The following is a 14,138-nucleotide window of genomic DNA, read 5'->3' as shown; positions in this document are numbered from 1 at the left end:
CATAGACTCCTGCAACTGCCACTATTGTTGAGTGACTGCCAGCAAAAGTTTACTCGTATGTGATTTTAATGATATTGTATTCTGTCGGGTAACTTCACAAATATGGAGCTATTCCTTTCAGTTGGCCAGGTGGCTGTCCATCCACAATCCCTGGCCATGGTGACTGAGTGCTTCCAGGACAGTGGCCACCCTTGGGAACGTCTCTATTTGTCTCCTGCCAACTAGTGGCTTCTTTCGTTTTCCACCAAAGCCTTCCTTCACTGGTGAAGCTGGGACCTTCCCTTTGACACGGCAGTTTTTGATCACACTCTACTTGCTGAAAGAACTGGGCACTGACTAATTTCTTTTGGTGCAATTCCTCAATATATTCCTTCTACCTTCTTTCGATGCTTCTGATGTCGTTCCGTATTTTGCTCAGAGTATCCAACAATATTCTGTTTCAAGGCTTGCATTTTTTCCTTCAGCTCTTTAATTGGTGAACAAGTCCTTCCCCCTTGGTTTGCTAACACTTAGTCTTTGCACATTTCATTATAATATTTTATTTTGTCTTCTCGAGCTGCCCTTTGAAATCTCTGTTCAGCTTTTGCTGTTGCTGCAAACAGGAAGCCCTGAGCGAACAAAGGGCTCCCGTCACCTGCTGCCCTCCACAGTCCATTAGAGTGTGAGAAGTAAGAGCTCGGTGTCTGCTGCCCACTACTCTGGGTCTTGCTGAGAGCACAGGATGCAAGGCTCGGGCCAGCCCAGCTGGAAGGGCCAGCTTTTCCAGTTCCAAGGGGTCCAGAGAGCTGGCTGGCTGGCGGACAGAGGGCATGCCCTTTGAGCAGGGTGGAACACGCACTCTCTGGCACTCCCCCGCCAGCCTGGCCCTAAACTAGCAAAACCCAGCAACTGTGGCACCCAGCCCATTGCTCCGATCCAGAACCTAAAAGCACAAGCCCCTTTCCGGGCTCTCGGTACTCTGGCAGTATGCATCCACTTCATCGCTCAGCATCTGTCTCCAAACACAGCTCAGCACAATGACCACAACTACCCCTTAGTTCCCAGACTGGAAAACACCCACAAACAAAAGCCGCACTTTCTCAGATTGTGAGGTTGTCTATGGAAGCGGCCCTGTGCACACCGTGTCCAGTGTGGACGCAGACTCAATGCCAAACACGTATGGGTCTGTTGGATGACCCCCAATCTGTGTGTAAGCAGCCTGGGCCAGGCCTTCCAGCTGCCTGGACATCCTGGCGGGGAGTCTCTCCCCTCGCTCACACACGTCCCCCGCCCCCGGATTGGGTTGACCACCTTAGTGCTCCACGGTTGAGGGATGTCCTGTCAGCTGAGGTGTAGAGAGGCCAAAGCCTCAGCCACAGCTCCTGGGGATCAGGCTGGAAGAAACTCCCTGCTGATGGTGGTCAAGTGCACCGTCCACTACAGAGTGGTGGCCACCCCCGAGCTTCTGGAAAGGTCCTTCTTGCAGTTTAGACCCATGGCCCGGAGGTTGCACTTTCAACACACATTGCTACTGTTGACTTAACATCTAAACACAGCAGTGGGCATCTGCTGACTGAAACCATCCTCAGTGGCCCCTCAGGGAGTGTCTATGCAGAACAGTTGCCAGGCACCTGTGCCCAAGTGCTGAGCTGGCATCCCTCATGGAGGCTCAGAGAGCCAGCCTTCCCCCACCCCTCGATGCTCTGCAAGGCCATCCCTTTGCCCCAAAGAAGGGGCAGCCCTCACCTGGAAAAGGTGGCCCGAATCGAGGGCACAGGTGGCACTGACTTTAAACCCACGATTCCAGCCTTGAGAACAGAAAGGTAAGGGAGCCCTTGGGCACAGAGGGTAAAGCACTTGCCTATGGCCTAGGGAGCCCCAACATGGGCCCTGGGAGAAGGCTGGGCATCCTCTTCAGAAGGGCCACCAGCTGGAAACCACGGGAAGCCACTTTCCACTGTGACACTCACGGGACACCTGAGCCAGAGCAACGCAAAAGCAGCCAACGAGAGGCGGGTCTCTTGGCCACCCCAGGAGCTGCCTCCCACATGTGTTTCCACAGCACTGGAGTTTCTGACCCCATGTCCACAACTCTGTCATTTCCTGCAAACACCCTCTTGTTTTGAAAGTATGTTCTTTCCACTCATGCACAAGGCAGGGGGTGCTGGGAAGCTGACCACATGTGCTGGGGACAGATCCACCTTGGGAAACCAGCCAATCTCTCTCTGGACATAACATAGAAGCCAGAAAGACAATGGGAACCTAGCATCTGGAGTGGCCCTAGGGCTACCGCCGGGCCACTCTGCACATCACCCACTCCCAGGAAACCACTCTTTCCAGGGTTTTCTGACCTGTGGCTTTTTCAAAACTAGGGTCACACGGTCGCTGTTTGAACAGGGCGGTGGCCCAATTGCTGAAAGTCCAAGCGTTGTTCAGTAAACAGTCTCCCTTTGCCCCAGTCTGCAGCCCCTAGAGCACCCACCAGAGGCTGTGACCCACCTCGTGTACCCTTGGAAGACACCTTGCACACATGAACCAGTCACAGGGACTGCATGATATTCCCATGGTCTCCATCGTGCACTCATGCTTTCTTCACACAATTCCTTTACTTTGCTGGCACTAGATTCTAGGGGGGGGGGCATCTCTGGCTCTCAGTGCCCCTGAACATGGCTCATGGTATGTGAAGGTCCTGCAGAACTGGATCCCCTGAATCCCAATAACTGGGCTTCGATGGCACCCCTGGGGTCCTTGGGCGAAGGACAGGCTTCGGAGCTGGCCCTCACCATCAGACTCTGCTTGGCAGTATTTCATGTGTAAGATAGCTCCCAGATGCACAGTTCACTTGGACACAAACCCCACAGAAGCAGGAGCTAGGTGGCCTTAGTGAACTCAGGACCCAGTCACCAGCCAGCACCCTAACATCTGGCCAGAAGACAACTACCCGTCTGCAGCTCACTAGTGCCAGGCAGTGCAGGCTGGTGCCGGTCCAACCAGTAGATGTTCACTCCCAGCTTCAAAGAAACAATGGCCCCAGAGGACATGCACTACACCTTACTGATGGGGACACACAGGGCGTCCCACCAGGGACCACACAGCCAGCTTCAAGGGTCCATGAGACCACACATCCTTTCCTTCCCCCAAATGGACCTCAGGAAGAGCAGTGTGTCCGAGAAAACACCCACCTGCCGCTCCTTGTCACAGCAGAGTGGCTCAGGAACCACTCGGTCTCTAGCAACTACGAGGGCACTGTCACCGAGGCATTCTTTCTCGTGTGTGGTATGCATCTGAGGGCATCACAATTGTAAGCTACCAAACATCGTCCCCAGTCTGTCTATCAGAGAGTGTGGTTGTCAGGTGGTGGTTGTTGTTCAGTGCCATCGGGCGATCCCGTGCACAGCAGAATGACAACACTGCCCGGCCCTGCCCTCCTCAAGACTGTTCCTATGCTGGACCCACTGTCCATCCATCTTGTTGAGGGCCTTCCTCCTTTTCACTTTACCAAGCATGATGTCCAAAGTACCTGAGCTGAAGTCTCGCCACCCTTTCCTCTAAGGAGCATTCTTCCAAGGCAGGTTGGTTTGTTCTTTTGGCAGGCTGTGGTACTTTCAGGATTCTTTGCCAACAGACAGACTCAAATGCATCGATTCTTCTTCGGTCTTCCTTATTCAGCATTCTATTTTCACACGCATGTGAGGTGGCTGAAAATACCATGGCTTGGGTCAGGCACATCTTAGTCAGAAAAGTAACATTCTTGCTTTTCAACATTTTAAAAAGGTCTTGTGCAGCAGATTTGCACAATGCAACATTCTTTGTTTTTTGTTTTGTTGACCCCTGCTTCCATGAATATTGATTGTGGATCCAAGCAACAAGAAATTGCTGACAATTTCAATCTTTGTGCCGCTTATCACAATGTCACCTGCTGGTCCAATGGTGAGGATTTTGGTTTTCTTTACACTGAGTTGCAATCCATACTGAAGGCTGAAATCCTGAATCTTCATCAACAACTGCTTCATCAAGTTCTCCCTACTTTCAGCAAGCAAGGCTGTGTCACTTGGACATTGCAGGTGTTCAGTCTCCCTTGAACCTTGATGTGGCGTTCTTCCTTCAGTCCAGCTTCTCAGCTCTTTAGCTCAGCTTGGTGAGAGGGTACAACCCTGAGGGGCACACCTGTCCTGACTGTAAACCACGAGCATTCACTTGTTCTGTTAGAACAACTGCCTCTTGGTCCATGCCCAGCTTTCCCATCAGCAAAATGAAGTGTTCTAGCAGTCCTCTTCTTCTCAAGGCTACTCACAGATAGCTATAATCCACACAGTCGAATGCCTTTGCAAAGTCAAGAAAACACAAGTTAATATTTTTCTGGTTTTCCTTGCTTTTCAGCCAAGACCCACCTGATTTTAACAATGATACCCTTTGTTCCACGCCGATTCTGAATTCAGTTTGAATTTCTGGCAGCTCACAGTCGATGCACTGCTGCAATAGTTGTTGAATGATTTTCAGCAAAATTTTACTTTCATATGTGATATGAATGATACTGTTAAATGATTCAACATTGTTGGATCACCTTTCTTTGGAGTGCTTACAAATATGGATCTAGTCAGTTGGCCAGGTAGCTGGCTTCCAAATTTCCTCGCATAGACGAGCGAGTTCTTCGTCAACTGGTTGCAACATTTCAGGGTATTGCATCCCTTCCGGAAGCCCTGTTTATGGCTAATGCTGCTGAAGCAGCTTGCACTTGCTCCTTTGGTGTCACTGGTCCTTCATCATATGCTTCATCTTGAAATAGCCGAGTGTCAACTATTTCTTTTTGGTACAGTGGCTTTGTGTTGTTTCCACTTTCTTTTGATGTTTCCTGCATCTTTCAATGTTTTGCCCATAAAATTTTACTTGCATGTTATATCTTTCAATATATTGCAACATTTTTCTTCAGTTCTTTCAGCTTAAGATATGTTGGCCATGTTGTTCCTTTTTTTTCCTCACTCAAGTTCTTTGAACACGTCATTATAATATGTTGCTCTGTCTTCTCAAACAAACCTTTGAAATCTTCCATTCAGCTTTCACTCCATCACTTCTGCCATTTTCTTTAGCTTCCCTGTGATCAAGATCAATTTGCACAGGCTCTTCTGACATCCACACTGATCTTTTCTTTCTTCCCTGTCTTTTTAATGACCTTTGCTTTTTCTGTGTTTGGGGTTCTCTCACAGCTCATCTCGTCTTCTGTCACTCAGTCAAATCTGTTCTGAAGATGTTCTTGAAAGTCAGGTGGGATATATTCAAAGTATAGTTTGGCTTCTGTGGACTTGTTATAATTTTCTTCAACTTGAACATGAACTTACTTATGAGGAATTGATGGTCTGTTCCACAGTAAACCCCTAGCCTCTTTTTGCTGGCTGAGATGGAGCTTCTCCATCATCTCTTCACACTTACCACCATTGAGTTGTTTCTGACTCAAAGTGACCTTTTAGGACAAGGTAGAATTGCTCTCTTTTTGGTTGTTTATAGGAATAGAGACCCTCATCTTCACCACCACCACCCCCAATCAAATGATCACGTTGAACAACTAACCTTGTGGTTAGCAACTCAGGGTGAAGCCTAATATGCCACCAGGGCTCATCTTGTCCCATGATGTAGTCCACTTGACTTCTGTGTATCGCATCTGGAGAAGTCCATGCATACAGTCATCCTTTAGGGGTATTTTTTTATTTTAAAAAGGTATTTACCACGAAGAAGTCATTGGTCTTGTAAAATTCTAGCATGTGATCTCCAGCTTCATTTCTATATCACCCAAGCGTTATTTTCCAACTACAGTTCTTTTCTCTTCATTTCCAAGTTTCTCATACTTATTGCCAATAATAATCAATGCACTTTGATTGCATGTTTGATTAATTTCAAACTGAAGAAGTTGATAGGGTTAGTCAGTTTCTTCATTACCAGCGTAGTGATTGGTACACAAATTGGAGGAATAGTTGTACTAACTACATCTCCTTGTATGTGTGTAGATATTACCCTATACTATATAGCACTGTACTTCAATACAGGGATTTGAATGGTCCTTGTTGACGATGAATGTGATGCCATTCCTCTTAAATCAGTCGATTCCCAGCATCAGAAACCAAATGCTTTTCTGATTCAGAATGGCCAATACCAGTTCATTTCAGCTAACAGCTACAATATCAATTTTTATGTATTCCATTTCATTGTTGACAACTTCCAATTTTCCTAGGATCATACTTTGTACAGTCCAAGTCCTGATTATTAATTGTTTACAGCTGTCTCTTCTCATTTTGAGTTACGCGTCATCAGCGAATGAAGATCCTGAAGGCTTTACTTCTCCAATTTTTATTCCATTCCCATCACCATGGTGGACTCTACTTTGAGAAGACAGCTCCTCCTCAGTCATATTTCAAGAGTCTTCGGACCTGAGTGGCCAATCCTTAGCACTGTCTCTGACAGTGTTCTGCTCCCATTCATTTACCCTTCAGTAGCTGCCAATGTTTTGAATCTACATAGAAAGTTTTCAGCGGCTAATTCCTCTGATGTGGAAAACCGATTCCTTCGACAGTCTGATCATAGTCTGGAACCTCTGCTGAAACCTGTTCCCTTTGGATGACCTCCTAGGTGAGATACTAGTGACACAGCTCCCAGCATCACAGCGATCCACAGAGCACCACAGTAGGACAAACTGACAGACAAGTGGTGGAGATTGTATGAACAGCATTTATAAAATGGCACTGTTTATAATACAGTCTGGCAACCAGCAGCACTATCCATTTCCAGATATGTTCATCACCCTAAAGAGAAACTCGGGACCTTTTAAGCAACAGCTCCGCCTGTGCAGCCTCTGCTAAGCACTAACCAATGTGTGTCTAGATGCTTGTGGTCTCCGATAACTGGAGCATACAGTATTTGTCCTTCAGGGTATGGCTTCTTTCTCTCAGCATGTTTTCAATGTTCACCGATGTTGTACCATGTACCCGTATTTCATTTCTACTCATGGCAGAGCAACATTCCACTGTGGCCTAGCGCACATTTGGCTCATTGTCCATCTGTTGCTGGACACCTGGGTTGTCTCCACCTTTTGGTTCCTGAACATAGTGCTGCGATGCTACAGGGTGTACACCCAGGTATGAAAGCGATGGAGGAAGGTCTACTGGGTTGTTTGTCATTTTGTTGCTTTTTGTCCTATTAGTGTCCTTTAATGCTCAGAGTCTGTGGACTGCACTCACCTCTCCCTGCCCCCCACTTCCCACCCAGCACTAGCATCAATGTGCTCGGTGACCTGCACAGGTAAGGAGGAGCCAAAACTGGTGACCTCTCTCAGAGGCACATGGGCCACAAACCCATTGCCACCTTCTTCAAAAAGCCCTTTACTCTACTGGAACCTAGACCATCTGAACTCACAGTCTTGGGAGCTACTGCTGTCCATCTCCAGACCACTAAGCCCTTGCCCAGCTTTCCCTGGGGCATGCCGCTGAGAACCTGTAGCAGGGTGCTGAGAAACCAAGAAGAAGTCACTGGCTTCTGCGGAAGCCCTGGAGAGCCTCGGAAGGAAACCTCCTTTTGAGTCGTCCTGAACCAGCCCAAGCAGGCTGCCGATGCCAGAGCACAGATAGGAGCAATTACAGAAGGCTGAGCACAACAGCAGGTCTGCCCCGCGGGACGGGCTGACTCCAAGCAGATGTGGAGGTGTGGGTCTGGTGGCATAAGTCATCTCAGGACAAGGAGCCCCTTCCTTCACCCACCTCCCCCAAACGGTTTACTCTCTGAACTTTCGCCAGGTTCTAGGGCCAGGGCTCTGCCTGGAACAAAGTACGGTAGTTGCTCAGTAAATGAATACATGGGTCAATGGAACCAGCCCCTAAGCCACTGAATAGAAGCCTTCCCTGTAGACTTCCCATGCAGTCAGAGCCTCCTTCATGGGCATCAGAAGACAAAATTTCTTCTGTGGGAAGCACAGGGCAGCCAGGAGCCTCCTCCCCATGCAGGGTCTGACTTTGGAGCCTGAGGCAAGCTTTATGACCCTGGACGGTTAGCCCCTGTGACTCAGTTTCCTCCTTTGTATAATGGGGTGAGAGCAGAACTCACCTTCACAGCTGAGAGCAAATCAAAAGCCGCCATTTTGTATTGGCTATCACTGAAAGAAGTATGGGATGGGGGACCCCACCACAGACACATCCCCACTGTGCTCAGGGGATGGTGCACCCTCTGCTCCCCAGGCTCACAAGAGGGGTGGGGCCACTAGTATGTGGCTGTTCATGGCAGCAGCCTCAGAGCAGCCTGGTGGACCCCTGCTCTACCCCTCTCAGAGACAGGAGGCTGGTACCTGAGGAAGGGTGTCATTCCTAAGTGTGAACACTCCTGTATCCTTGACGGCCAGACACTTCCCCCACCCCGACCCCCTGGCAGACTCCTTTATCTGCAATGTAGGGCCCCTAGCATCAGAATCCACCCACCAATGCTCCCCGCTCGGTGCCTGATAAGAGTCTCCTCCTCCACATACAACTCTGAATCAAGTTGTCAGACTTGTTGAAACACGGCCGTGCACAGATACACAAAACCGGATCTCAAGGGTGGAGCTGACACACGCAGGTGAGTCACACTGTCCAGGCAGTTCCCAACGGACCAAAAGAGCAAGCACCCAATGGGAGATGCCTGTTCGACCCAAGGCCCATTGCCCCTGCTGTCTCAGGTCACCCCAGGATGGAAGGACATACGTCTACCTGCAGTGGCAGGCCCAGTTGCCAATCACCATGATCATAGGCAACACCGAGAACCAGAAGAAACCTCACACAGCCCTGACCAGCACCTGCCTCCTCCCGCTCACCTCTGGCACTGGCTAACACCTGGGTGGAGGCTACTCCCAAGTCCAGCCCCACCTCCGCATCAAATGGGCTGTCCAGTAACCTCCCTGTGGAAAAGCAGCCCCGTAATTCAATACAGAAAACTCAAAGGGAGCAGAAAAAGGATGCCAACGGGGGAGAAGAGGCAGAGGGGAGAGGGGCCAGCTTTCAGGAGGCGTGATAAGCTGGGGAAATTGTTCCACATAGAAATGTTTGTTAAAAAAGAAAGACATAAACATACAGTGAAGAAAATACACAGCTAGCCAATAAATACTAACATGTTTAATTCACTAGTGAGTCAAGAAGTGACATTTGGAGCATGCACCACTGATTCAGTTATTAAATTTGCAAGGAATGACAGACTACCCATAGTTTAGGCTGTTGCAGGGGTGGGATGGACCACAGACCCAGAGATGGGGACAGATGCATGGTGAGAGAGAAACAGCAGAAAGAGTAAAGAGTCTTTCTGGAAGACAACTTAGCAGTATGAGTTCAAAGCCTTAAAAATGTGCATGCTCTTAACCCAGTGATTTCATGTCTGGGATTTTGTCTTGAATAAATCAGATTTTTGTGGGTGGGGGAAAAATCATCAGAGTTCTGCACAGATTTAACATGACCAGTAATCTTTATATACCTTCTGTAATAAACTCAAAATCCACTACCATCTGTAGGACAAGGTAGAACTGCCCCTGTGGGTCTCTAAGAATGTAAATAGAAACCCTCATCTTTCTCCCTCAGAGCAGCTGGTTTTGAACTGCTGACCTTGCGGTTAGCAGTCCATCATGTAACCACAATGCCACCAGGGCTCCTACATTACATTGCGTAATATCTAGTCTATATTAATATATTCTGTATGAATTCTTTATTGAAAGACAACAATGGAGACATTATTTGCAGCATAGTTAATTACAGCAAAAATGGAAATACACCTACTCCTCAATCACCAACCATCTCAGCATCCAATGTTTTTGCACTTACAACAGCAGTAAAAAAAATCTACTACACACATCATTGTGCACATTAATGATGTACACAGCTGGCAGTAGCAAATGCCAAATGTGAGACAAATGTAAAACTGGCTGTGATAGTTAAGGTTGTGGCAACGTGGCTGAGCCATGATTCTCAGTGGTTTGGCAGCTACTTCGAAGCCAGTGCTGTACCACTGCCACAAGAGACACAGACACTAGAGAAAGAGTGGGAAGCAGTAGAGAAGGCAGGTGGCAAATCAATAATCTTAGTAGAAAAGGAAGCACTTTCAAAGGTCATCAAGGCAGGACAGCTTCTCTGAGAAAGCTGGTGCAGCGTAACTAAACCAGAGCTGTGGGGCCAAGCAGGCATGGACTCAGTCATGCGATTGGGGCCTGAAATCAGGAGAAGCAGGTAGTTGATGTCTGAGCTGGAAGGAGCCTTGGAATACCTAACTCAGGTAGGCTACTCGGGGTGACACCTGGTGGGATAGGGCCGAGGGGTATTGGGTAATGGACACGCAGCAAGTGTACTTGTGCACGTGGGCACCCACCCACCAATGGATAATGTCTCCAAACATGTGCAGATGCCGTGGGGCTGACAAACACGGGTGCTCATAAGGCATTCGGAATTTCTGAGGGCTCCTTTTCTACCTTCCCTGAGTGAAACTCACTGGGCCCCTACACCCAGAGGTCTACTAGACTTACATCCTTCCTTTCTTCATTCCTTCCTTCCTTCCTTCCTTCCTTCCTTCCTTCCTTCCTTCCTTCCTTCCTTCCGGTCTTCCGCAAGGAGAGGAACAAGTCAACGAAGTGGGAAAAGGGACCCAACTTCGAGAACCAAAAGTCCATGTGGCTGATCTGGGGGCAGCCATGGGAAGCTGGTGTCAAAGTGGGAGTGTCTGGGGAAGGGTGGGCATGGCCAGACCAAGAGCATGCCCTTCTGGTTCATAGATGAGCCTGTGTCCAAGCCACTGGGAACGCTCCAGCTGTGGCAGCCAGATGACGCATGAGTTCTGAGAGGGTCTGAGGCAGTTGCAGACCAAATGCCGTGACCCACAGCTCAGCTCCTGCAATGGGGAGTGCCTTCAAGTTCATTGCATCATTTGGTTCTGGAAGGCAAGCAGAACAGGTATTGTACTCTTCTACAGAGAAAGCACATGAGGTTCAGTGGAACCAAGCCTCAAAGGAAGCTTGAAGAGGGGGCAGCCGGCTTGGGCCCAGCTCCCCACATCCAAATCCATGTCCGATGGCACTGCAGGAGTCTGGCTGAAGGCAGTGTCTCCCTCAGGGTTTGCTCCCTCCACTTCTCCAGGGGCCTGAGTCAAAGCAGGCTACAAGGAGCTGTGTGATTGTCCAAGCATGGTGCAAACAACTTTTCTAATTACCCTTCAAAAAAGGTTCAAACATCCCTTGTGCTGACGACCAGCAACTACAAAGCCAGCCTGTGGGAGGGTGTCCAGAGGGAAGAGCCTGGGCCTCTCTGAACAAACAGTGAGTTCCGGCCAGCATCTGGGAGCCTGGAGGGACGGCGCATAGCCAGCTAGCCCGCCAGCAGCAGGCCAGACCCAGGCGAGGGGTCTAAGAGTACCCCACACCTGGTGAGAGGAAGGGTTCCCCACTGTACAGCACAGGCAGGAAGGCCCCCTCCCTGTGCTGGCCGTCCAGCTTGGCTGACTCATAGGCTACACAACACCTGACCTGTGGCCCATGCCACCCAGGCACTGAGGTTTCCACTCCTAATGGAATGAAGGAAGAAGCCACTGTGAAAGGGCTGTGCAGGTGGGTGATCACAAAGTGGGCAGGTGTGTTAACTCCGCACATACTCACGCGCAGGATAACTCTGCACATACTCGCGCGCCCACGCACAACAGCTCCGAGACTTTGTCAAGGGCCTTCTGACGCAAGCCCTCTCTCACAGCCTCATGCACAAGAGGGCACCGAGCTGGTTAGGAGAAAACGAGGCTGCAGGAGCCATCCACTGGGCTTCCTGGCTGCCTGTCGCTAGTCCTGCTTACAGTGTCTTGGCAGTCTATAACGATCTCAAAAGAAACACTTTTTAACAAGTAAATACCACTCAAAGCTCTTGCCGGCCTGTGGCTCTCAAAATCACACCTGGACGAATTAAAGTGGACCTTTAGTCAGACTTCCTAAAACTACCACCCCACCCCGGCTCCACCCCTATTTCCCAGAGGGGCATTTATTTCAGGGGCACTCCAGGCTGGTGGATGGCGTGTGGCCACTGCGCCCTGGCACCCCCTTGGCCCTCCCGGGTTCCGTGAACACCTCCCTGGAAGGAAGGAAGGAAGGAAGAAGGTGCAGAGGGCGCGTACGGAGATCTGCTCGTGGGTAACAAGTCTGAAGGACACCCCCTCCCCGGCTCGGCACCTTAAAAGAACACCACAGCTCCGCTAGGAGGTTGGAGAGAGACCCTGGTCCGAGAAAGCGACAGCGTGGAAGGAGCGGCGGGTAACCACTCCTGCAAAGGGCATATGGGCCAGATCCTATCAGACAGTCACCCAGACACACGCCCGGCGACCCGCAGGTTTGGGCACGCTCGAGCCAGGGCGCAGGCGGATGGAGGAGCCGGGCCTGGGGCCGGGCCTGGGGTTGGGGTACCTGGGAACCAAGGGGGTCGGGAACTGGGGGGCTAGGATTGGGGGCTGTCAGTTCCACTCCAGGGGAACTGGCAGTTAGACCTGGGATTCGGAGGCTGAGAGATGAGCTGGCGGGGCGGGGAAGGGGGGGGACGATGCAGACCCAGAAACCCGGGGACGTTCCAGGACCCGTAGAGCTCGGCCACCATAGGGAACCCGGGTGTGAGATGGGGTGCGGTCCAGGGACCCCGAGAGCGTCCTAAGGTCGGACCCAGGGCGCTGCACCTGGGGTCTCGTCCGGGGCTCCCGCTTGGGACACCCGCTGCCGGCCTCCTCGCCGGTTACCAGTCTTAGCTCTCCAAAGGAGGCGGCGCGCCCAGGGCCCTCTCCTAGAGAGAGGCCCGAACCCTGAGCAGCCCACAGCCCCCGGTCGCCCAGGAAATGCCGCCCTCTTCAATAACTGCGGCGCGCCCGGGCGCCCCTGGGCTGCTGAAACAAAAGAGCAGTATCGGCCCGCGCCGGCTGGCCCCTGCCCCTGGGCCCTCCGGGAGCGCCGGCTCTGAGCGGACCCTCCCGGCGCCGGCTTTGTCTGCGGGGCGGGCAGCGGGGCCCCGCGCGGCGCCCCGCGCGGCGCCGCGCCGAGTGGCCAGCGGTGCACGAGCGCAGAAAGTTGCCGCGGGCGCCCCTCTCCCCATCCGCCAGCCCCTTCCGCTCCCGTCCCATTCATTTGGCGGGGTGCGAAGGCCGGGCCGGCCGCCCCTCCGCGCTTACCTTGCTCTTGACTTCCACAGCGCCGCAGTCGTAAAAGCGCAGGGTCTGAGACTTGTGGAAACTCCGATTCATGGTTTCGGCCCCGGGCAGCCTTGTCGTCGCCCTCGCTCTGCAGGGGCTGTGGAGGGACGCTGGACTCGGCGCCCCACTGGCCGCGCCTAGGCCTCAAGACCCCGCGGTGCGCCCCGGCCCGGTCTGGGTCCGGATGCCTCCGGCCCCACAGGCTCCGTGTGCGACGGCGCACAGCGGGACTGGCCGCGCGCCTCCGGGACTCCAGAGAACGCGCGCGGAGAAGCGGGGAACGCTGGCGCGCACCCCACCTCCCCGGGATGGAGGCCCCGCCCCGTCCTCCGCCAACCCCTCCGCCCAGCAAAGGCCCCGCCCAGCGCTCCGCTTCCCGCAGGAGCCTCCTCTCGGCTGCCGCCTGGCGGGGCCTCTGCGCTCTCTGCTGTGTAGCCGAGCAAGAAAGGAAGGGAGGCCGGTGTCGAGTGGAGCTCCCAGCCAGCCTCCCAAGCCTCCTCGCTCCTCTCACCCGGCCGCCGTTATGTTTGGCCTGCAGAAACAGCTCGAGTAATTATTCAATAGACAAATGCTAATGAAAACCACAGGAGACTTGACCACGTTAGTCCACAACTCATATCCTGCACCAGTTGCCAGGTGGCTTCCCAGGGAAGCCTGCAGGGAGGCACATTCCTCAGAAGCAACTAAGCACAGGTCACATGAAAAGGGTGAAGGGGGCGTGAGAACCTCTCCCGCTAAAGAGAAAACTAAAAAAAACTTGCTGACACTCGGTCGATTCCAACTCCTGGGCAGTAGAACCGCCCCTAAGGTTTTCCAAAACGACCCATCGTCACAGGAGTAGAAAGCCTCATCTTCTTCCCATGGAGTGGCCAATGGGTTTAAACTGCTGACCTTGTAGTCATCAGCACAAGCATACTCCACTGCACTGCCAATGATCCTGGGGCTAGTCAGAAGAAAGAGCTCTG

General features: G+C 51.8%; 1 protein-coding gene across 1 annotated transcript in view; it reads right to left on the bottom strand.

Annotated features, from left to right (window-relative positions):
- Positions 1-13,479, bottom strand: part of PARD6G (par-6 family cell polarity regulator gamma) — a 48,160-nt gene extending 34,681 nt beyond the window's left edge. The window contains exon 1 of the mRNA XM_075532918.1: positions 13,153-13,479. Coding sequence (XP_075389033.1) covers positions 13,153-13,224 — 72 coding nt within the window. The 5' untranslated portion in view covers positions 13,225-13,479. The remainder of the gene's footprint in view (positions 1-13,152) is intronic.
- Between the last annotated feature and the right edge of the window lie 659 nt (positions 13,480-14,138).

The sequence above is a fragment of the Tenrec ecaudatus genome, chromosome 15 (assembly GCF_050624435.1).
Source record: "Tenrec ecaudatus isolate mTenEca1 chromosome 15, mTenEca1.hap1, whole genome shotgun sequence".
In the NCBI taxonomy this organism is placed as follows: Eukaryota; Metazoa; Chordata; class Mammalia; order Afrosoricida; family Tenrecidae; genus Tenrec; species Tenrec ecaudatus.
Note: the sequence above shows the minus strand (reverse complement) of the source record. Positions and strands in the feature narration are given on the sequence as shown.